At 39.6% G+C, this 25369-nt stretch overlaps 1 protein-coding gene across 2 annotated transcripts in view; it reads right to left on the bottom strand.

The window, feature by feature from the left end:
- The window catches only part of LOC110403719 (amine oxidase [flavin-containing] B-like), a 54337-nt gene that overhangs the window by 6238 nt on the left and 22730 nt on the right, over window positions 1-25369 (bottom strand). For both annotated transcript variants that reach the window (XM_021407360.1, XM_021407351.1), the window contains exons 4-13: window positions 15694-15798; window positions 14597-14688; window positions 11643-11784; window positions 10205-10354; window positions 9378-9537; window positions 7846-7942; window positions 6973-7026; window positions 2750-2807; window positions 1709-1806; window positions 441-552 (exon numbers count right to left, since the gene is read on the bottom strand). In XM_021407360.1, the coding sequence (XP_021263035.1) occupies window positions 441-552; window positions 1709-1806; window positions 2750-2807; window positions 6973-7026; window positions 7846-7942; window positions 9378-9537; window positions 10205-10354; window positions 11643-11784; window positions 14597-14688; window positions 15694-15798 (1068 nt within the window). The remainder of the gene's footprint in view (window positions 1-440; window positions 553-1708; window positions 1807-2749; window positions 2808-6972; window positions 7027-7845; window positions 7943-9377; window positions 9538-10204; window positions 10355-11642; window positions 11785-14596; window positions 14689-15693; window positions 15799-25369) is intronic.

Raw genomic sequence — 25369 nt, 5'->3', positions numbered from 1 at the left:
TATTTAAGGAATATTTGTAAGACTATGTCAATGGTGTACCACTATATTAATGGTGGTGTTGGAAATAGTTGAAGAAGGGACTAGCTTGGTCTGCAGAACTAAGCTGTTCCTAGTGAGGCTAACAGCCATGATCTTGTCAGTATGATGACCAACATGAAGTGCTCATTTTGAGGAAAAATGACTAGGTGAGAATTTTGGATTTCTGTTACAGAAGAAGAAAGGATTTCACTGCTGAACACAGAAAGGAATTGGATCAAATAGTCAAAGCCTTTTCTAAGCATTCCAAGTCTAATGTTTCTTCATCCTTTTTGCAGTCTATCCTCTTTTTCAAAATGTCTAAAAATATTAATACTCAGGTCCCATTTTGCCTCCAACCAGAAGATCTTTCATCTTCCATAGACTATTTGACAGCATCCTTGGCTTTAGGCTTGTGCCTGTACCTCTCTGGCTGCTCTTTCTCCAGCCTGCACAGCCCCCTCCATGTATCCACTCCACTCTGTGGCTGTCTCAGTGCCAGCAAAGTAGATCCTGCCAATGGGCTGCCGAAGAATCCTGGAGGGAGAACAAGCAATAAATCACATCAACTATATCAGGAAAGACAATGGAATCTTTAGGTTAATATTAGAATAATTGCGTTTTAAATAATAACAGATACTTAGAGATATTAACTTTGAGTGAGTTGAGCTGGATGGGTAGTCAGCATTACATGGCATTTCTCAAGGGAAACAAACTGGTGTTCATATTTCTAAACTTTTACATTGCAGTTCTTGCAACGCTATTTCTGCATGTAAGTTTAGTGCTTGTGTAGATATAAAAGACAATTAGTTTGAGATGAGATGTTTTATATCTCATAATTCTATCCAATGTCTTAAATACCAATGCTAGGTATTACTGGCTCTTCATACTTCCCAGTGCAGCATTCTGAAATATATCCCCATAATATCTAAGTAACAACCAGGAAAAAAAAAGATTTTATGCTGCTTTTTTCCATAATTCACAATAATTAGTGTCATTAAAATTACTTTAAAAACTAAGGCCTCCATATGTTCTTCATTACAACTGTTTTGTTGGTCTTTTTTTTTTTTTTTTGTAATTGTGAAAGCTTGTATTTCAAGTAGACGCTAAAAACTATGTAACTGAAAGCCAATTGCTGGTCTGAGCAGCAAACTCTTTTCTTCTTGGTAAATCTTGTTTTCATGCAAAAATGTTTGCCTGGGAGGACTGTATACAACTGTACTGATTACTGTATTAAGCCTTGTCTGCTAAAAAGAACTGTCCAAAGAAATCACTTGACTGTCAGTGCTGATAGGAATCGACTCTCCACAAGTATTTACAAAACACCAGCTAAAGATATTCTGGAAATGGTACCACTGGGCTCAAATACCTAAAGTCTGTTTTGTAAACAGATGCTGAAAACTTTCCAGTTCCCTTCCAAAAATCTACTCAATTGTATTCACCAAATAACAAAAAGAGGGAAAAAAATAACAAAAAAAAACCCACACAACAAACCTTAATGATACTGTACTCATCCATCATAAAGCCCAACTGAGACAAGTAGAAGGTTATAAGATTTGTGTAAAATATTCTCTAGCGATCTCAAAGGTATAAAGCCAACAGAGTGACAGAGGATTTATGACCCTTCCTGAGATTATTTATTAACTTGGTCTTATCTTGCTACTCTGAAGCCCACTATAAATAGACACTGTACCTTCCATACTGAGTCATTACGCCTGGTGGGAAGTAGGCTGTGTAGCAGCCTCCAGAATACTGCTCTTCACACCAGTTCTTCTCTTCATAATGCACTGGCTGTAAAACAGACATTAATTCACTCAAGGAAAGGACAAATTCCCAGAGAAGCTAGTAAGAGAACTGAGGAAACAGCAGTGAGGATAGCTTATGATTTGTTGCATGACAGTGCTTGACAAGATGAGCACATTTAACAAGTCTGTTAATGCAGTATGGATCAGACACAATAAACCTTAATTTTAGACACTGCTAGCTGCTTAAATATATAGCCAATATGGGCACAACAGAAGATAATCCTCTTAATCTGTCAATGTAAATTTATGCTTTGAGCACAAATTTATGCTTTGAGCCATGTAAAGCAAAATTAATATTTGTAATGTGTACATTGGGTACAAACACATGCTGTTAAAAAACGTAGTGTACGGTACTTTCATGGTTTGGTGTACAGTATCACTATGTTTAAAATGATGTAATCTTGAGATTGGTGTCTACAACATTTAACTCATGTAATATTGCCCTTAAAGGATAAAGGGCTTTGATCACATAAACTAAGTCTGAGATAACACAAATCTTATCAGTTATTTACCATTACAGAGAAGGGAAAGCAAAGACAAAAAGAAAAATACGTGTAGTAGTGGATCTCAGCATCTAGTAAGAGATGAGAAACATTGTGCTCAACATGGATTAAGAGGAAATCTCAGAACAGCTGAAATTTATGGTGGTAAACACAATAAATGCCACCCTCAGCAATGCACAGAATGAGAATATATTTGTCCTTTTAACTGCTTCGTAAAAGCATTCATATCCTCTCTGTGAAGTACAACACAAGACGTGCTGTAACATACTCTCCACTGATCTACAGAGAGCAGCAAAAATCCTGTATCATGTGCCAGTTCCCAAACAGTGCTGTGCCCCAGAGCACTGCTGCATTCCAGTCTCATTCTGCCCTTTCGAATTGCAACAAGACTGATGAGAGATACCAAGGTTTAGATTGCGTGCTTACGTGTAAAGCTTCCTCTGTCCCCAGAACTTTTGCATAGAGCTCACACAGCCTCATCTTCCTGCAAGAGAGAAACAACAAAAGACTTCTGTGTAAGAAAAGAGAAAAAACACTGCCCCTAAAATGTTCCAGTTTCAAGATAGTAAGTATAAGTACTTGCTCAAACTCGAGGTTCCACTTTTAGAACCTATTCTAATTGTTCAGACTCTGGAGCAGATCACTTTAGAAGTATCTTTCACTCAATAAACTTCTGTGCTGCATAAGTGCCAGTTTTACCATCAGTTATGCAAGCTGTTCCCTTAATATAACTCTAGCAGCCCAAGTTCATATATTACCCAAAGGTCCTCTAGGCTGTCAGGAAAAGAAAGAAGTAAGGCAGTGCACTTTTTTTTCTTGGCACGTAGTCCAAGATCAAATTTGTTCTTACAAAGATGCAGGTATTGATAGCCTGAGGCTCTCAGAGAAACGGTTCTTTATTTCTGTATCTATAAAATCTCCTCCTGTTTTAGTTTATGAGTCTTTAAATCCATGAATATAGTTCATTCTGCAGCAAGCCCCAAGTGCAATTAAGTTTGTTCCTATAAGCTTTTGGGTCTTACAGTTAGCTGCACTGCACCAACTCCCAAACAGAAGGAGATGGAGATGAAGTAATAGTTAGCCATTATGAAAACCAACCAAACACAAAGCTGAAAAGGTGTTTACTTCTGGAAGCAAACCCTATGCTCCAGACAGCCATGTTAGCCACAAGTCCCAGCAACACAGCAGCCCCAGCTCCATAACTGCCTGGGTTCCATTTCCAACCCTGAGTTTATGAGGAAACCGTACTGACAGCGCCCTAGGATGCAGCCCAGCTATAACCATGGGCAGTTGAACTCAAGGAATGCTATAGAAAGAGGATGACGAAAAGAAGAGGAAAGCCTGAAGCCCCTTGAATAAGGTGTCCTTCTGTGCACACTAGGGCAGAGCTGTGGGCCTAGGGTGTTGTTGCTGCTGGGAGGTGATGAGCGTAGCGGCAGTAGATGAAAAGGAAGCAAGCCCTCCCTGAAACTCCTGGACAGAAGCAGAAATGTACAGTGACTGGACAGAGGGCCCAGAGAGCTGTGGGACCTAAGTACAAACATCTCCTTGCAGTCAGGGATCCAGCAACAGCCATAACGGAAGAGACCATTTCCTCTGTCTCTCACTCTCTGAGTGAAGTGACCACCATGACCTGCATTCCACTAGCACCTCTGTAGCGTCTCAACCAAACAAAGCCATTTTAACAGCAGGATCTAGCAAAGGCCCTCTGTTAGGGTCTGCCAGCACTCCTCACAAATGCCTACTGGGCTCCTGCTTTCAGGGCAGGTCAGTAACACTGCAAGACTCCAGTGAGCATCACTCAGGGACCCATCTGCTCCTGTTCCTCTCAGGACCATGATCAAGATGAGGAGCACTCCTCAAGATCCACCTGTGCCCTACCCCTTTTCCACGTGTGACTTGTAGACCCTCTGGGGAGCCCAGAAATGGCAGAGCAGAAGGAGTTAGGGATGCTCAGGTATGGACACCTGCAGGGCTCCAGGATGCTGCAAGTTCACTGCTGTTTGTCAACTACATTGCAAACACACATAAAGTTAAAGATAGCTGTAAAAAAGAAAATGTTAAGCTTCAGGTCAAGGACATCTTCAGACTATGAAGAAACTTTGACCTTAGAAGGAATTATTTATCAGTAACAAGGTATTATTTGAAAGAAAAAAAAAAAAAACCACCACAAAACAACACACAGAAAAGTTGTTTCCAAAGGACTGCAATGTACCAACAGTAATCTGTCACTGAGATAATTTTCACTAATAAGAGCAATCCCTGCAGATGTACTGGCCTCTCTGTACCATCTGTCTCCTTTGTCTCTGACTAGTTTAAATAAATTCTTATTTATGAATTTATTGCTAATGCTTGTATGGAACATATGGAATATGTAGCAAGTAAAATCCTTATTTCTTGGCTTAGGACTCAGCTGTGAAATTGCCACCAGCACTAATTATGAGGAATGTTATCCGTGGAGCTGACTAGGTAGGATCCTGTTGAGAGTGACACTGCACCCAATGAGTCCTCTCTGCAGTGAGGATGAAGTGCACATGCACACACACAGCCCCTTGCCCTTGTCTCTTATCCCAAGACTATGTGATGCCTTTGTTGCACAGCTGGGAAAGGTAGGGTAAGATCTAACTGCTGTTATCACTCATTGGCACCTGGCCTGGGAACACCAGCTGGAAGGCAGTGGTGGGGTTCACTCCCTTACATCTGGCTTAAACTATAAAGCATTTCCCATCCCCTCCCACCACTGAGGTTCCCAGCCATGATTTAGGATAGCTGCCATGGACACTACATCTCACTCCTCACATCCAGTACTGAAAACCTGACCATCTTGATGCTATGACAAAGCTAGAGCCCAGCTATTGCCCATAGGAGAGCACAGTATCTCAGCAGACAGCTGGCTCGTCTTGCTCCCTGCAGACATAAAATCATCAAGGTTGAAAAAGACGTCTAACATCATCTAGTCCAACCATCCAATTATCACCAATATTGCCCACTAAACCATGTCCCTCGGTGCCACATCCAAACGGCTCTTGAACACCTCCAGGGACAGTGACTCCACCACCTCCCTGGGCAGCCTGTGCCAGCGCTTCACCGCTCTTTCTGAGAAGAATTTTTTCCTCATATCCAACCTGAACCTCCCCTGGGGCAACTTAAGGCCATTACCTCTCATCCTATCGCTGGCTGTTACTTGGGAGAAGAGGCCAACCCCTACCTTGCTACAGCCTCCTTTCATGTGGTTCTAGAGAGTGATAAGATCTCTCCTGAGCCTCCTCTTCTCCAGCCTGAACAATCCCAGTTCCCTCAGCTGCTCTCCAATAGGTCTTGTGCACCAAAATATCATAACCTCTATCTAAATAACTAAAATCATTTGCACTTTGCCTTCTCCTGGTTTCCAGTGGAAGTAGACTTGTCCTGCTGTGCAGGGAAGGAGCTGCAGTCCAGGACTGGCTGTGACCAAGACCATAGGGGTCAGAGAGGCACCCCTTGTCTCTGCACCAGGGTGTATCTACCAACCCATGCACGTTTCATGACCATTCTTTACTGAAAACAAACCAGACCACTTCTAACCTCAGTCACTTGCTGGGAGTCTATCTCAAAGCCTGAGTGCTGAGGAAAAGGCAGCCTTGTCTATTGCTGACGAAATGAAGGGAGCCTGTGATTCCAGGCTGTCACTTCAAAAGACTGGGATACTAACAGCTCCAGCTAGATCCATTATCCTCTACTTCTACACTATCCGCAAAGCCAATTCAAGATGACTACATCTCATCTAGTTAGGCTAGCCATTACCGTAAAAATATTTGGTTATTTGGACAAGATATTCCTTGTGGTATGCTTAAAATACAAATATATTTTCTCCGTGTCAAAATCAAGCTCTTCTCATTTCCACAGACTACATGTAGCTTTTAATTTAATCAGATCCTGTGAATCAGTGTGATGGAAAAAAAGTTCATTATTTTGTAATTTCTATTTTCATAATAGTCAAAAGAGCAATTCTGTATGCACAGATTTGTTTTCAAGACAGTAAAAAAGACCTTCATCTGTGCCTGGAGGGCAGTTTCGTCTGCAACTGTGGGAGGAGAGCTGGAGGCAGCTTTTTGACCCCTTCATGATGCTGAGGTCTTGTTCACAGCAGATACAGCAGCATCAGGGTTCAGCAACAGATGCTGAAATGACCCACCAGGGTGACTAGCAAAATCAAGCACAGTGGACAGATCTATCCCTTCTGACAAGCTTTGAAAGAGCTCGGAGCAGTTGCAGGAAGCTAGAGGGGTAGCAATGGAGGATGAGGCTACCCTAGATCCTTCCCAGTGAGTGCAGCAGGGTATCTATGCTACTTTCATGGTCAGCAGCTTCGAGCAGTTATTCTGCTGGGGACACACAACCAGAGCAGCCCTGCTGGAGGCTGAGAACCAGGTCCAGAGTGTTTCCAGATAGAAGAAAGTGGTTGCCACATCTACTGCCACTTTGGATGAAGGCCCCACAGAATTTGCCCCAGGAAAACAAATAAGAGAAATTCTTCCTTATAGTGACACATTTCCGTGTTGCCATGAGGTTACAGCCTCCTTCCAGTGTGGGCATCTTTTCCTACTCTGGTTGTTTATACCAAAATTTGGACCCTTGAACCCATTCAAATTTCCAACATTTGTACTCACCTGTCTTCTTTTGTGAGACTGGTCAGTCTTCTACACTTTCGAGCAAGAATGAAACTGTAAAAAAGGAAGACCACAAACAATTTGTTTCCATTATGTTACTACGTTTCCTGCATTATTTAAAACAGCAAAACTTTTGGATGAGGTGATGTGATCAGTAGAATTAGCTTTTGGGTTGCTATCCAGAATATCCATTTCACCTCATGTAATGATTTATGCATTACTCACTATGGATGGAACTCACCGTGGAAGGAATCACTCAGAGGTTCAGGTTTTAATATCTGTAGGATCTGTTTCCCAGTGACCTAAATTTTATTCAGCAGTGCATGCAGCATATAATAACAAGAGCTGAATCTGAGAATGATCAGGAAATCAATAACTTTTTAAGATTGATACGGCAGATTTTAAATAAAAATAACATAGTGCTAGAAAACAAATTTTCATCTAAAGACCTCCAAGTTTTGAGGAAGCGAAACATTTGGAGAAAAACTTTAAATTTGTGCATTCACTTCCTTTTTTCTTCCTCCTTTCTTTCTGCTTCTCCACTTCTGTATTTTGCAACATGACAAGGCAAAATATGACAGGCAGAAAAAGAGAAGAAACAAGAACAACAGAATTTTGTATTTTAAAATTTGCTAATAAGTCCCAATGAGAATTTTATTGAAAGTCTCGTAGAAAATATTCACCATACACTGAGATGCAAGCCTCTAACTAGCATATAACTGTAGAATATCCACAGTTGGAAAGGACCTACAAGGATCAAGGAGCTTATTTTATTGAAGTATTTCCCTTCAAAAGTAGCTATTTTTTTTTTTCAGTTGTTGCTTCTGAGACAAAATAAAAAGGCATGAACTGGACATCTTTTCTGTCTCTTACCCTATTATAGCAGGAAAGCTGCCATCAGGTTTAGTATCATCAAGTGTTAAACCAACTGCAGCATCTTCATCTTCAATCATCATGGTACCGCAATACCCTGTAAGCATAAGGAGGAAAAGAAGACAGAACCCATACATTTGAATACAGCTGTGAGCTTCCAAGATGTTGGAAAATATTCAAAATTTATCTAGAAAAAGCCCTAAATAACCTGATCTAAATTCACACAGCTTTGAACAATGCATTGAATTAACCGATGTCCAGAGTTCCCTCCCAATCCCTATCATTTTCTGATTCTTCGGTTCTGATAAAAGGATATATGAAAATGAAGGAAAGGAAAAAGAAAAAAAAAAACCACAAAACATGCAGAGTGATCTCCACCAAGTGACAAAAATTACATCCCCTGCTGACCTGCAAGGCAGCTCACCTTGGCTTACGGAAGTGCTTGATACTATCTAGAAGAGATCTGCTGGCAATTAACAATTTTTGGAAGTATCTTTTAAGTAGAAAGTCAGTAAAACAATCTTCTACTCTTGAATTCATTTTATAAAAGTAAATTATTCTGCAACCCAGTTAGTAAGGTTGCACAGAAATTGCAGAGAAACAGATTGTTCTCAGATACTGAAGGTATTCAAATGCCCCTAGCACAACTGCTATCATATGTGACATTTATGTCAGACACAGGAGGAGACATTTGTGCATTGTTTTGAAAATGCAGGTGTTCTTAAAAGAACAATAAGAAGAAAAAAAATTCTTAAAAGAAGAACAACTGCACTGTCAAAGCAGAGTATGAAAACTATGGATTCTACCAGAAATCTACCTGGTACTCATTCTACCATGGAGTCATCTCTTGCTAATCCATTCCAAACCTAATGGCCAGAATATGTCAAAATCCAGAACTGTTAAAATCATTCACAGAGGGTGAATGGGTGTGTGACATTTGTAGACAAGCACAAGTGGGGACTCATAATAACCACTGAAGAGAAATGAGTGCTTATTACCGCACAGTTTGTCTGAGATTTAGTTGTAAAAGAAATCTGAGGAATCAGGACATAAATGCAGCAGGTAGGGATGTCTATGGGAAGATACTCTAAGTGAATCTTGCCCAATGCATCTGGAAGGCACAGGTTTTGCAGGCTGCTAATTGATGAGATAAAACTTCTCTCCATCATATATCGCTTGTACCTTTTAGATTACTGTACAAGTGGGAGAAATATCTCATAACCATGTGCATCTGAAGGAAAAAGAGAGGACAACAAAGAACAACCAAGGTACTAAGCAAAAAGCATTAATGCACTTTGCTTTCTCCCCTCAGGCATACTACCCCCCTTCTTTTTCTTCTCCCATCTATCCTCTCTTCTGAACCTCTTTCCCTCAAATTTCTCAAGCAGGGAAATGAAAAAATGGTATAGAAGCGTATGAAATCTCTTAAAACCCATCATTCTCTAAACTCATAGTCTACTCTGTTACCATGCACCTTCTCCCTCTCTCTGTCACAACTATTACTACTATTCCCTTTAATTAAAACATAATACCCTTCTTCCTCCAGAAGGTTTCCTTATAGTACACAATGCACTTTATGACTGAGCCCATCGGGATTCGGTTGATGAGCTGGTTTCTCATTGGAGGCAAAGGTGGGTTGAAATGAATCTTCAAACCAAGAACTGGGGGAATGGCACTGATCACATATTTGCTCTGAAAAAGAAATTATACATAAGTCAAATACATTATCCACTACTTCATCCTAACTATATTGCTCTAATGATCTCAACAGACTTCTGGAGAGGTTGCATAGTTTATCGTTCAAAAGCAATTTTGGCATTTAGCATGAGAACTGTGAAAGCAAACCCTCACAAAATCCTGGTTGTCAAAACAACAAACAAGCGTTACATAAACAGCCATCTGTTCCAGTGATGGGCAGCTGCTCTTTTCCCAGCGCTTGAAAAAATCCAGTGGAGAGATTTTCTATGTTACAAGAGTTTGTTGGTCTTCTTTCCAAATGGTCTCTTCCCTTACAACTTGAAAGCCAAGAAGGAAATGTTTTCATAGGAAGTTTATTACCAAGCTACATTGCTGTGTTCACCCTACTACTGCCCTTTAATTCTGAAGGTAACAGAACACAAAGTAGAGATGCTTGTGAAGAAGGAATTTCAACATAAACTTTGCTTTTTAGATATCACTTTAAAGCTCTGTCTTTGATTACTATTATGCAGGGACAATCAGAAAACATGACCTTCTGTTACAGTCATTTCAGTCTCTGCTATATTTTTCTACAGGATGTTGGACAAGTCAAAAAATGAAAACTAAAGTTTTCTAGCTGTCAAAACAAAAATGGTTGCTTAGATGTAAGAGGTTTCATCACCTCATATAATTCATGATCCAAGGTTTCCACTACAACATTTTCACCCGACTGGTCAATGCGGACTACTGGTTTCTTCAGCTTCACTCGACCTCCCAGGCGTTCCATTATTTTCTCACTGATCTGTCCAGAGCCTCCAACAAACTTCCTCTCCTGAAACACAGAAAACGACCATACAGCAAAGAGAAATCAGCAGAGCAGTGCCTGCAATGACTGTATTATGACAAGTATTTTGCTAGGGATTCGAACCAAACTGCATTCTTCCATTGCTACCAAAGCTTTTTCCATAAGTTTAGCAGTCTCACTTGGAAAATGTATCCATGCTACCTTTTATTACAGCAAATTTCTGCACTTTCCATGTTTGACTACCAGCCAAAACTAGAAGTGTCAGTAAGGTCATGAGAAAAACATATTCTCGTGCAATCCCCAAATGGTTTCCACAGATATGTGTGAATAAGCAACATTTCCTATAAGGAATTAAACTTTTAAATTTTTCTCTGAGTTCACTCCTATCACTGCTTAAGTCTGTGCATCAGAAGTAGGAACTCTGATCCACCTAATAACAAAGTATAAGAAAGGAAATAGCTCACACTAAAAACGTATTCTGCAGTATGTAATCTAACTTAAACAAAAATCACCTCCAACATACTAGAAATTCAAATAATATTTTATGAAAAGTATGTATAATCAAATTATCTATAATTATTGATTTATCCATGCATATTTAACTATGTGTTTTAATGTGTTGTAATGAATTCTTTGTATTTTTATCTTTAGGTATTTATTTATGACTAAATAACTTTTCTAAAAACATAATTCTAATGTACTAAGTAAAATTTGCATTTCTAAAGTAGAACATCATTAATAGATTCTTCTCTTTCTTGAAATGCAGAAGTAGAACCAATGTACCAGTTCATACTCATTTTAGAGCAATACTATACTTCAGCACAGATGTTCATTTTCTTCAGACTGATTTTAAAATCTTTACAGCCTTAATCCTTGAAAGCTTGTGTTTTCAGGAACTGAGCTCTTGGCTACAATTCCAGTATCCATTTGGAGTGCTCTACACACTCCTGCAGTTAGCATTCCCAACCTCATGAAGCAGTTCTGAAGTGGTAAGTCTTGCTTCAGCCCTGTGACATTTCAAACTGAATAAACAACATGTTCTGACTGGAGCCCAAAAAAAAAAAACCAGTCAGGAACTGTTATAAATGTACTGAACTCTAGGCCAATGACTTCAGCACAGGAACAGCTTTCAACACAAGTTTTGCAAGAGTCTGATTAATGTGTAAATGCATACAACTAGTGCTGTTACTATTGTTCTATTGGTCAAAGTCAGGGGTGTATCAGCTTGCCCTGTGAACTTAAGTATATATAAGCAAAAGAATGGAAGTTAAAGGAAGGTCCGTCAACAGCTGCAGAAGGTGATGGCTGACAGTACCTGCCCTCCATTGTCTGTTGAGAAAATCCTGGCTGTCCCCCCACATTGCTTCAGGTACCACAAAAACCAGAGGGCAGACACCTCATGGGGTTCAGAAGTGACATCCACATTTACAAACAGAGTTGCGAAACTCTTGGCAGCCCTGCAGCAAAGACAAGAAAGTGAGTTGATTTAAAGACTGAAAAAGGGTGTTGATCTTGTTCTTTAGTAGTGGGATAATGACTTTGTGAACTTCTCCTTCCACTGGAGTTGAGGGCAAAGAATTCCTTGATTTCAGTTGAAAGAGGAAACAACTGCATTGGTTTTATGGAACATTTTTCAAGAAACCCTGTAAAAACCATTAAACAAATACTGCTGTATTCCAGCAAAATTTGGAAACACAAGAGCCAATGAAAGCTAATGGCATTTTAAGCTACCAGTACAAAATCAGCTTGCCATCTCAGACTCAGGATTGTGGAAACAAGCTTTCTGTCTTCACTGGACAGCAAAACCACCATGCCCTCCCGGTTCCTGGGTTATATCCAATATCCTCTGTTCTGTTTGCACTAGTGGAATGCCTGTCCCTCAAGCACACAGCATAAGGATTATTCAACATTTGCCATTTTAAAAAGTTAGGTATCTTAGAAGTTAATTATTTAAGCTCTCTGGTTAGTCAGCACTCCCCCACACAGTCCTCTCTTCTGCTGTGCTGGGGGAGGCTGCTGCAGCAGGAACACACCAAGGAAAGAAGTATAAGAAGGAAGCCATAAAAGAGGCCACAGTATATACAGATTCATGCAAATGTCTACCAAAAAGAATAAAAGTAAAGAAGAGGGTAGCTTTGGCTGCACAGTTCAGTATTATAAATGGTGTTCTGGTACCCAGCGGTGATGAACACAGAAGTGGAAAAGTGGTCTGTGTCTGAGGAAGGATTACTGCTTTATGTTCTCCTGTTGGTAACTTTCATTAGTGGAATAAGTAAAACAGCAGCACAAAATGGGAATTATTGTAAAAAATTCTATAACATTTTGGGGATGGTTAATTAAGGCTCACTCCTCCTGTTAAAAGTAAATACTTCTACCCTCATTCTGAGAAGGATTTTAAAATGACATTTAGAAAGGGACCACAAGATGCTCAGCTTAACTGCACCAATAACAAAAGGGACAGGGTGTCTAAATGTATTTCACATGCTAAGCATCAGATAATCAATGACTTCCAAAGCCAGTACTGAATCCACTTTCAGTTGATCCTTTTTTCAGCCTTTGAACTTCCAAAACAATAAAAAAAAGAGAAGAGCATAGAAAACATAGGAAAAAAAGGTCTCCTATCCTTACTAAAAATGCACATAGACCTGCTGCTTTCTGAAATGACCGTGTTCTGGTTTCATTATTGACAGCTAAAAAATAATACAGAAAATATCTATCATTTTTGACTGTATAAACATATACTGCAAAAAATGATCAGCTCTGAAAAGTGTTCTAATGGGAGAATTAGTGAGTGTGTTTATTAATATTTCATAGGCAGAAGCTACTAGGCAGTAGTTAAATCCTCATCATTGCTGCTGCTTTTTCCCATTGCTTTTCAGCATTTCAGTTCCCCGGTTTCCTCTGGTGTTTTACCTAGAAATGGCAGTATGATTTCAGCCAAGAGCACACAGGGGACTTCCAGCATATGAGACTAGCCAAAAGCAAATCTGTACGGTCTGTTAGATGAGAGGAAATAGTAGAAGGTTACCATTCTGGATCACTACCTTCCAGAGTGGGAAGTTTCTAAAGCATGTTACCCAAATCTGGGCAAATCAAGCTGAGATGCACAAATGAAATCTGAAAAGCATCTTGGAATTAAGGGAGCCTGACAGTCATGCCAATACTGAAGTAAAATGTCAAGACTTATTCCATCACAGAGTCTGAAAAATTATGATTGTAGTCATGTGAGCTATTAGATATTAACTACCAGCATGTGGTGTTCTGGTAGCCTGAATATTTCCCTAACAAAACAGAGGTGAAGATGGCCAGCAGGATGGGCAGCATGCATTTCTATTTTGTTTAACCGAATAAGGATGGTGGCACAAATGAGAAAGGCTTTCTATACATGTATGCACAATTATAACTCTAGTTACAAATGAAAACAAAATGACCAGAACACTGAAAGTTTTTGCTCTACAGCCTGCTGTTGATTAGCAAGATCATGCTACTCTCTGAAGGCTGGCTGAAACCATAAAAGTGCTCCCCAGATGCCACTGGCAGTGTCAGGCTTTTTCACTAGGGTTGTTCAGGCTCCCTGCAGCACACTGTGGGGCGCTTAGAATTTCTGAAGCTGTTGCTGTTGAAATCAATCTCCTCTACAGCAAGGAAGAATAAATATACTTTTGTTTCAGTGTGAAGAAAACCAATGAAACTGCTCTTGAATGGCAAGTAAAGAAAAATTGCTTTGATGTATACATAAAAACAGTAAACACTGATTCTCAGTTTTTCCCTAGGTGGTATATAGTGCGGCAGTTAAACAACAGAGTGATGGGTGTTAGACTGATTTAGTGCCATTTCAAGACAAATGTTATTCTTACAGTACTTTGGTAAAATTGGCTGGTCCAGTATAGAATAAAGGTACACTCTTCCATCAAAGGTGTGATTCAGAAACCTGCTGTAGTCAGAGCACTTTTTCTTGAATAGTCAAACACATTTTGACATATAACAGATGAAAGTACTACTTATATATTCAGAGGTAATCTCCCACACAAAATCCATTTTCCTTATATCTTTATATTAGCCTAAAAAGTTATGGAAATTTAACATAAACTACTGCGTGTGCTCGACAGATGTGGTCTATCATAAAAATATTTTCTGATCCCATTTCCTCAAAAAGGCTGTATTTTAGTGGTAATTATATCTGTATGCAAAGCAGTAGTGCCTATTTGTAGTTCTAAGGTATACAGATATAAGCTTTTATATCTACTTTCATATTGAGGAGTTTCTTACTTTGTCCAGCAAATTTTATCTATGAAATCTTGCATAGTCATTCTGTCCCATTCTTCTGCATGTGGAGCCTTCCATGGGGCTTCGTTGGGAATCTAAGGTAACATAAAATAGAGTTCATCAGCAAATGAATGAGCATCAGAAGAAAATGACAATAAAGTGAACTGGTTGATTTCTGGTTAAAATAAAGAAGTCTGGAGTGTTGTTTAGGTCTATTTTCAAAATAACTTTTATGTGGTGTTTTAATATTTATTTTTAATAATTCATTCTGAATGTGTTATTTTCAAAAGAAACAGTTACCGTTTTGGGTTAGAATTAAAAGTTAAGGCAAAAAAGGAGAGAATTAACATTATAAGCTGAATGACTGCATGGAAGAGAAATATGTAAGATGGGAGGTCTGCTTTATCCCCATTATTTGCAACATCACCAATATAATCTCATCTTTACATGATAATTCAGCCTGCAAATTCCTGACAGGTAGTACAGTGAACTTAATAGAAGATACCTTAAGGATTGTTCTTTTAAATGTATTTTTTTTAGATTTAGGAATAGAGAGTAATTTTAGAGTTAAGAGCTAGAACGTAAAGCACAGTACTGAGGGATGACTCCGGTTTATTCTATATCTCTCATGTTCATCTACACAAGTTACTGTTGCTTCTTTTCAAAATTGTGTAACTAAATGGAAATCATGAACTACTGGTAACAAGCTAAAGTGATTGGGTTGAATTTGAGCGTGGAGGATATATGTTATAGGCCAACAAGCCTCTTAAAATGCTTATTCCTCAGTCACTGTGCAAAAGACTAAATCACATGCATAAACCTGGATGTTCATATGTAAACATCTGCAAAGGTATGACTGCAGACAGGCTCAGCAGCATGGCTTTCAGAATGAGGTTGCTAGGATGCCATTTACACATGGTGTTCTGACTACCAGAGTGGAGCAAAATACACATACCAAAATAATGCTGCCCCTGTCAGCACTACACACATTCAAGCTAGAGCAGCTTTGCCTATCTGCATCCTAGTTCAATTTACACTTTACCCCTCTGATGAGCCCCTCACAGAGCTGGGACAGTCAGTTGCAATTCCTCATGCCATACCTCCTTTCCCATTTCATCCATGGTCCTCCACAGATTGTTGTAGTCCAGGTAGGCCAATGGATTCCATACAGGAGGGAATGCACCTTTAAAGGGGTAAGATTTACCCTACAAGATGATAAAAACCAAACAATAAGCTCATGAAAATTAAAATAAAATCATAATCATAGCTTCCATGTGCAGGAAACTACACTAAATGGTTGAATGTTCACTAGAAGAAAGCACAAATTTAATCAGTACATGTTACCACTTCCAATGGATCACATCTGCGTGTGCATATATGCATGCAGGATAAGAGGCAACGGGTCCTCACTGAGACACGGGAGCCTGAACACCAGGAAACACTTTTTTATTGTGTAGGTGATCAAGCAATGAAAAATATTGTGGTGTCTTCCTCCTTGGAGGTCTTCAAAAGCCACCTGGCCATGGTCCTGGGCACCCTGCACTGGGTGTCCCTGTTTGAGCAGGGGGTTGGACCTTCCAGCCCCAGCCACTTTGTGATTCTGTGCATGCAACTTAAGCTTGACACAAAGTTAAATCAGTTGTGTGCAAAACTGATACTCCCTTGTATCCCCAAAGTTTTAAATTGGATAAACCTAGGTAATAAAACTAATATCCTGCAGTAAAGTCAGTAGGATCAGTCCAAAAATTAGACAGAACAGTATTGCTCAACTGAGATGAAAAACTGGCTGTTTCTGAAAATAAGAAACATGTGTTGCATATTTTCCTAAGTGCTCATGAAAAGACTGAATTGGTAATTGCATTTAGTATTTTTTTTTCCTTTCAAAATCAGACCAAAGCATCTGTGATGAGCTTTATTAAGCACTAAAATCATAGCTCAGAGACCTTCCTGGAATAAACTGTTTTTAGCTGCAAGAAAATGTAGCATTTAATAACAAAACCACCATTCCTCTCGTTCAACAACCACACCTCTGGTAATATATGTATTCTGGAGAGCGACAGTATGGCCAACACCGGTGTCCCAGTTATACCATTACACACCTATTAGTTAGATTTTATAAATTTAGCCATGGCTATGAGTTCAGAAAGTCCAAACTAATTAAGGGCAGGATATGACAGGTAATTGGTAGAGCTATTTTATTTACAAGGGATTTCCCTGGCTGACTACAGGTATGGCAACATAATAGTTTTAAAAAGTCACAAATGCTCATTAGCATTATATGGTTACTCATTTCTTCGTAACATATTCTGGACTCCATGGAATAAATGAATACTAAAGACCACATTATGTGCCACAGTTGATATTTCAAAACTTAACATTAGATTACATATTTAAGGGGGCAGTGCATTTGCATGAATGCCTATTGGTAGAAGTACTAACTTTTAAGAGATACTCGATACAGTGCCACATCAACTGATCACTAAAAAAGATTTACTCAGTCTGTCTTCAAGAGAAAGACAGCATCATGATTAAGCATTTATAGCCAGGTAACAATGAACAAACAACACTGTATCTCACTGAAGATAGCATCCAAAGACCACCTGCATGAAGAAGTGTCAAGCTAGGTTTGATTTAGCCTCTTTATTAATAACATGAAAGAAGGACATCGTTCAAATCTGCAGGTGTTATGAACACCAAAAGAGACAGTAAAATAGCAGAAAGGGATCTGGAGAGACTAAAAACTTGGTCTGGAAATAACAAAATCAGATATAAAATGTTGGCTTATAACTTTGAGGGCTTTTAATTCAAAGAGAAAGAAACTTAGAAAGCAGAAAGCCCAAAACCTAGGGATAAGAGTAAAAGCAAATTAGAAATTAGAGACACTAAGAATAAGAGACTCTAATGGAATCCTTCTAAGCAACACCAAGGCAAGGAAAGTCAAGAAGAAAGCCAAGTGTAAGAAGAAAGAAATTATTAATTATTTCTTACAATGGCATGTGAAGAATTATCTGCAAAACTGCAATTCCATTTTGCGGGGCTTTCAAGGAGAGATTATGGTTTGTAACATGCCAAAATGTCAAAATAAAAAAAGTTTTTGATCAGCAGTTTTCTTACAGTTGGAGCTGATTCCCAGCCACATAATGAGGCAGAGGGATGAAGGTACAAAACACCACATTCCCAATCTAAGAATGGACATTACAGCACACATTGAGAAATACTGCAGAAAATGTCAGGAAAAGTGTTTTCATTCAAAGTGGAATAAAAGTGCATCTCTACAGCTTTCGTTTTCAGTCATATAAAAATGCATTACTCCAGAATAATGAAAGATAAATTCCTGTAGATGGAGATCAGGGATAGTAGTGAGTTTATCCTTCACTTGGTTCTGAAATGTACATTTTGATACTATTATGAGATCTCTTAATGTGAACTTAATTTGAACTGGGACGCAGCCTCGTGGTCTATTGCCAAGAGGCACCATAGCGGAAGAGCAACAGGTCACAGAGTAAAAGATCTCCTGTCCCAGCTAGTAAAATCTGAACCCTGTTGGTAATTACCTTTTAGCTTTTTGGGGCACATAAAAATTTCATGGCAGCCAGAAGCCAGCTTTGCTGTGCTTTGTTCTGAGCACTGGAGGTGGAATACCTTGCATAGGTGTTTCAAAATAAGAGTGTACCAGTTTGGGTTTTAGTACCTAGCATTTCCCAGATTTAGACTTATGAAATATGTATACTGCTGTGCTCAAGAAAACCAGGACAGCATCAGAATGGGTTATTCCAATTATTGATTTTGTTCTGAGCTTCCTGCTCTGCCACAGGCAATCCTAACTGAGTTATTCCCTCTGAGTTAATTCAAGTCTTATGAATTCCCTGTGGTGTTTCTTCACGAGTGCACAGCTAAGAGACACATAAAACATATCTTTGTTTTAGCATTCTTCTATTTCACAGCATTTGAACTGCAGAAAGGGAAAGCTTGGGTATACTTCTTGTGTAGAAATCTGGGGTGACAAGTCTCATAAAGCACAAAAACAAATCTCAACCTGGAAAAATAAAAACAATCACAAAAGAGAAGGAGTCTCCTGCAAAAGTTTCATTTAATTGGTCCTAAGGCATTATCTAAGGCATGATTCTTATTTCCTATATAGACAAAACTCCAGGTGCTGCATGTCAGAATTCTGTTTGCAAAGAGTGCAAGACCAGGATCTATACAGAAACAAAAATAGCAGCACTACATAAAGACTACTCATAGTTCTGAGTATTTTCCAAAAACTAGAACAATTAAGTTCTACTGAGGAACTTGAACTTCTGAGAATACAACAAGCTTTCTGATATTTAGGCAAAACTTGCCTATTTCTATCAAATTGCTGGGAGTAGCATTCTCCGTACCTAATGGTGCTGCATAATCTCCAAAGAAAAAAAAAAAGAAATGCAGATAAAAGTATGCCCCAAAATGCACAAAACAATAACTTTTCAAATGTTTTAAATACCTAAATCAGAGCAGTATATATTCTGCAATAATAACCACCCCTTCTGATCACCTGATGCAATATTTTTACATCACAACTGTAATAATGCTCAGACATATTTCTTACCTTTTTTTTTCTTCATTTTTTTTTTTTTTGAGGGGGGAAGAGCAGGAGTGCACTCAATGGTATTTAATAGAAAGCATGTATAGTGTTTAGAAACTGATTCATAATGCCACTTGCAATGCTTCCAACATCAGCATTGGCAGCTGGAGGTCTACCTGCTATTGTACAGGTCACTTGCTGCCTGGAAAACTATTGCTGCGGCATGAGTTAAAGCATACTGAAGAAGTTGAAACTACAGGGAGAAAACTGAAGGAACTCATCTGTCTCAGAAATAAACAAATAGGGAAATCCAATGTAAAACGTCGTAACTATTACAATTCCCAACAGATTTTCTCATTCATCTGTTTTGAAGAATGTCATCTCAGCCAACATTTGGCTTAGTTATGCTGGACCCATGTAATATAAGTGGTTTGGAAATAGATTTTCTATGTACATCAGAACAAACAGATGACATAACAAGAAATGGGTTGCTACTACATGGTAAAGGAAATATATAGCACGGCAACTGGGTATCAGCAGCCCCTTGCATATCACTCCCAGTACCCGGGAGGTCACAAGGCTGGTCCCACACACTTTCCCCTGGAAGAGTGGCAGTGAGTGAATGGCTAGGGAAGAAAAGACATGCTCTGCCAGAAAGTGTCATCAGTATCTCACTGCACATTGGGATCTCAGAAGATTGTCAGCTTTTGCAGGCACAAGACCCCTTCATGCACCTCTAAATGTTATGTGCCTAGGTAGAGCCTCAGCAGTGTTCAACATTATGACCTGCAGCTCCTTGTGTGGGTTTTATAGCTGGTATAAACATCTTACAAATACAGTCAGCTTTCATTGTAGGAAGCGAGACCCTGTGATGCAATCTCTGCATCCATGAATAAGCGCAGATACTCCCTGAGCTAAGCCCTCTAAACCTCAGCGTAACAGCTTCTAACTTCACCAGGATGCCACTCTGCATGTTAATTTACAGTTACAAAGCTTTGTAGGCATACAGTGCCCTCTGCTGATTTGCAAGCATGGGTACATCACGCACCTTGTTCTCTCAATTTAAAATCCTAGAAACCTCATTCATATACAGCACAAAAACAGCCTCTTCTCCCAAGCAGCAATAGGACGAGAGGTAATGTCCTTAAGTTGTGCCAGGGGACGTTCAGGTTGGATATTAGGAACCATTTCTTTACAGAAAGAGTGGTGAGGCAGTGGCACAGGCTGCCCAGGGAGGTGGTGCAGTCACCATCCCATGAAGTGTTCAAAAACCGTGTGGATGTGGCACTGAGGGACATGGGCAGTGGGCATGGTGAGGATGGGCTAGTGGCTGGACTACATGATCTTAAAGGTCCTTTCCAACCTTAATGATTGTATAATTCTAAGACACAAAGTCTTGAGGAGGAAAATGAGAAATAGCAAGGAATCACATCATGCTGGAACTCAGTACCTGCCTCTCATATTCAGTTTCTCACTTGCTATACTGTGGAAAACTGCTCTCCTTGCTGTTTTCCTTTTATCCGTGACATCTAACAATATGGATCTTTGAGACTCAAACCTCCCATGTAATTATAATTCTCAGGAAAATGTGGCAACAAGCTGGACCAAATGATATCTCCAGTAGCTGAGAAAGGTAAGTAAGCCTACTGAGAAAACTGAGACAGTAAAGTTCTCTTCTTTGAGAACCTGTCCAGCTTGTAAGTTCAGCTGGTTACTGTGCTGACAGTTATCATAAAGATAAAAAGATCATAGGTAAGAAAATACAAATGTGCAACAAAATCCAGATAACTAACGATGCAAACCTACAATACTAAGACATGCCAAAAAACTTCTAAATATATTTCAGTACTTAATTTGGGATCATAAGCTCTGGATGCTGAAGCATTTTGTGAAATTTGATCAGCAAAAGTAATTTCATTTTAAGTGTAGCATAGTCACGCACATATGCCTGAAACATGATTCTTGGAAAAGAAAGGAGCTAACTGGGAGCAATTCATTTCCAGTGCCACCACATCAGTCACACAAAAACTGAGATACATGTCCTAGATGAAAAAAAGGCAGAATGAGAAAAAATATAACACTAAAGTATTCAGAAAAGGAGCTTGAGGTTCTGCTGTGAATTTAAAAGTGAATACAACTCTTTGATCTAACCAGTTGAGAAAAGAGTAGACTAAGTATCCTTCCTACTAGAACCAGATTTTTTATTTAGAGATACTAAGAAACACCTTTACAAACGTTATGAAACACAGAGTTCAAGGGACTGCAGTCCTAAATATTCTCTGAAACTGGGGCTCCAAGTGGCTTTCAATATCTGAATTAAACCTGCCAATAAAGGGGATAAAATCAAAAGAAACCTTGACAGAATATTTCCGGAGTTTAACTTAAAAAACTTCCTTCCCCTCCCAGAAGCTGAGAAGTGGCAAAAATAAATAAAAACAGAACAAAAGAGGTGCTTCATTTTGGAGTTAACCATGAAACAAGCTATCTGCCCACAGGAAAAAGCAACACAAAACCACCCCCTGAGCACAAGGGCATCCTTGCCCTCTAAAAATGAGAATACTGTTTAAAGCAGAAGATAGCGTTGGCCTCACTCGTTTTGTTTCTGAGATACTTCAGGTTTTTACATTTTTACCTAAAAACTGAAATCTTACATAAATTTTACAGACATGTGAAACACAGTAGGCTTAGCCAGCTCTTCCAGTATGTACCTAATTCTGCATTTCCACAGGCCTCGCTCAGTTTCTCAAGGGAAACAAAAATCACTTCTTGTAATCAAATTCAATTGAAGATTTTCTCCCAGCAGCATGAATTAAACAAGCTAGGTGGGAGCACAGCTCCTTTTCCTTATCATCTAGGAAACAGACCCTGTGGACTGGGAGGGCTGAGGCTGAGGAATTTCCTTTGCATTCAGTTTTAATTAAGAAATGCATACTTTATTTCCAGTTCACTTTCCTTACTGCTTTCATCCTGGTGCTGCCATGAGGTCACAGCTGTCAGCCTTCCAGCCAATTTTCCTGATCAATAAACATCTCTTGTGAGACTCTATGGTCCCCTTTGGCAGAGATCACTTTACAGATTTGCAGTACATTATCTTGACCCTTTTAGACAACTGTAATACAAATATTCTTTTTTTTTAAAAAAAAAAAAAAAGAAGATCTAATTGCAGTCTAACTTGTTGCAATTGCTGCCAAGTGGCTGGCACAAAAAAGGGAAAATGTCCATTATTTACAGGGTAGGTCCAAAAAGAACAGCCTTCCCTCTACTCCTGCCAGTGGCCGCTTTTCATTCACAGCATGGAGGACATCCCTTGTGGGTTTGGCAGATGCTCTCACCTACCTCAGCCTGTTCAGTCCTCAGAGTCTCCCCTGAGGCTCTCAGTGAGCGCGAATAATGACACGGCATTTTGTGACAGGAATGCTTGCATCCCTACATCTAGGAAACAGTTTAAGCAACACAGATCTGCATTCCAGCAAGGACATGTGAAACTACCATGGTGCCGTAGTAATTTTGGCGTCTTCAAATTTACATGGCTTCCTTTACAAGGTGCCAGATCTCCAGCTTCTTCAAGATTCAGATGATTCTCTTGTTCTTACTTACAAACTGACAGAGAAAAAGGAAAAATAAAGATATGATGCCATTCTGCCTCATTTAAATTTTTGTTAACTTATAGCCTCACAGACTTTTCCTTCTCTGGACGCACTCTAATTAAGACAAACAAAAGAGAAATAAAAGTCATTCAAAATCCATTTAAGCTGTTACACTACATATTATACACTATGACAGGAGATACTGCCCTTAGATTTGCAGAGAAGCAGGTCAAAAGCTTAAATAAATCATGTTACTTTAGTGTATGCACCAGTGATAGCACAGAAGAAACACCAGTAAATTCCCCAGTGATAAGCAATATAGATTCTATAAGCAATCACTTATCTTGCTTCCAATTAAACCCCAAGAGAACAGGACCATCTGATTTTTATTCATGAACAAGACCACAGCAAACTGCATTTTAATAAACACAATAGCACTGAAAATGAATGACACCCAGGAGGGTTGTAATAAAATTTTTCTGCAGATTCACTGTAGATCAGCATGTAGCCTGCTAACATTAGAGCAGATTTGTGGTCCTAGCTAAAAGTATTGTGTGTATAAGATTAAATGTTCATCCCAGCAATGCCTTGCAGGCTAGTCCTGTGGTTTAACTTGGCAACAGCTCGGCACACAGCTATTCAGTCAAGTACTCCTCACCAATGGGATAGGGGAAAGAACTGGAAAAAGATAAAACTTGTCGATTGATATAATGATAGTTTAATAGGACAGAAAAGGAATGGAAATATATTTTGTGTGTCTGCATATATACAAGAGTCGCGGTATGGCAATTTCACCAATATCCCATTGCATTTTGTTGCTGTGTGACAGATGGCAGCAGTGGGGCAGTATGACACAATGGTATCTGATACAGAAGTGCGGATGAAGCAAAGGTGTGTCACTGAATTCCTCTGTGCAGAAAAAATGGCACTGACATTCATCAACACTTACTGAAGATCAATGGAGACCAAACAGTGGATGTGAGCACAGTGAGGAGGTGGGTGGTGCATTTCAGCAGTGGTGACAGTGACGTGAAAGACAAGCCATATTCCATGTGGCCATGCACAGCTGTCACACCATGAAATGAAGAGTGTCTTAATCAGGTCATCTGCATGAATTGCCCAATTGCAAACAGGAAACTGTGTATACAGCTGAATATCAGCTTCAATGCACTGGAAATGGTGGGAGTAACGTTGAAATATCGCAAAGTTTGTTCCAGGTGGGTCCCATGAATGCTCACACAAGAACAGAAAGAACACCGTATGTTAGTGTGTCAGGACCTACTGAACCAATATGAGGCTGAAGGCGACAGTTTCTTGGAGCACATCATTACCTGTGGCAAGATGTGTTGTCACTGTTACAAGCCAGAATCAAAACAGCAATCCATGGAGTGGTGACATGCTGGTGCAGATTTTTATGAGTGTGGCATGCCAACTCCTCCCACTTTTATAGTTCATCATGATACCATATGGTACTGGACTTCCCTTTGGCCAGTTTGGGTCAGTGTCCTGGTTCTGTCCCCTAACAGCTCCTCGTGCACCCTCAACTCCTCACTGGGAGGGTGGTACAAGAAGCTGAAACATCTCCCTGGCTCTTCATAAACGCTGTTCTGCAATAATTAAAACGTTGGCGTACCCTCAACATTGTTTTCATCACAAATCCAAAACACAGCACCACAGCAGCCACTATGAAGAAAAGTAGCTCTATCTCAGCTAAGAACAGGACAATTGAGTTCACCTTAGCATTCTCCCCAGTTGCCAGATCGTAGATAACTATGAAGGCTCTGCTAACCTTGGAAGGGCATGACATGCATTCAGACATCTCTAGCCAGTGCTGCTGGAAGATGAGTGGGAATGAGGAAAGCCCATCCTCTTACACGGAACAGCACTGTGGTAATAAGGTACAAGCAACTCACTGGTAAGTGTCTGCCTGATGATAAGGGAGGACATGCTTCATGTTTCACCCAGCATTTGGCTTGAAAGATCCCTCTGGATGTACGCAGCATTTAACTGCCTCACTTTTGGTGGTAATGGAACAACTAGCAGGGCTTATATCAATTGTCACCACATGAGGAATATTCCAGCAGCAATACACCATCCCAACAGCTAGCACTATCTGCAGTTTGCAGCAAGACAACACATGGATGCAAAAGAATAAATAGTACAGCCTGTTCCCACAGTCTGGGGAAATTCCAGGAAGGACGGGACTATTATTATTCCACCAACAGTTCTGGAGGAAAAAAGATCTGGAAAAAAGTGACAATGAACATCAGCTGAGTAGGGGACCTACCACAGACTAACGATCAGATTTTGAGAAACAAGTTTTGTTGGTCTCATGTAGTCAGTAAGAGGAGTCTTGCTGACAGTCTATGCTGCCAGTTTTCATGCAAGCTTTCCAGCAGTGAAAATGAGATCAGAGTGTGCTCAGCTAGCATCACAGCAGGACAAAAGGTAGATCATCCTTGCCATATATGAAAGAATCAAGTTCTAAAAAGACTGATTTCTCAAATCAGACATACAAATAAATGTCTAATTGCACAGAGTGAGGATAGCAGAACAAACCAAAACTGTAGTTACCTTACTTAGCAAAGGAACCTCTGTTACATTTGATAACAGAGATTTGTGCTT

Source organism: Numida meleagris, chromosome 1 (genome assembly GCF_002078875.1).
Source record: "Numida meleagris isolate 19003 breed g44 Domestic line chromosome 1, NumMel1.0, whole genome shotgun sequence".
Taxonomy (NCBI): domain Eukaryota; kingdom Metazoa; phylum Chordata; class Aves; order Galliformes; family Numididae; genus Numida; species Numida meleagris.
This window is presented reverse-complemented; position numbering and strand designations above follow the sequence as displayed.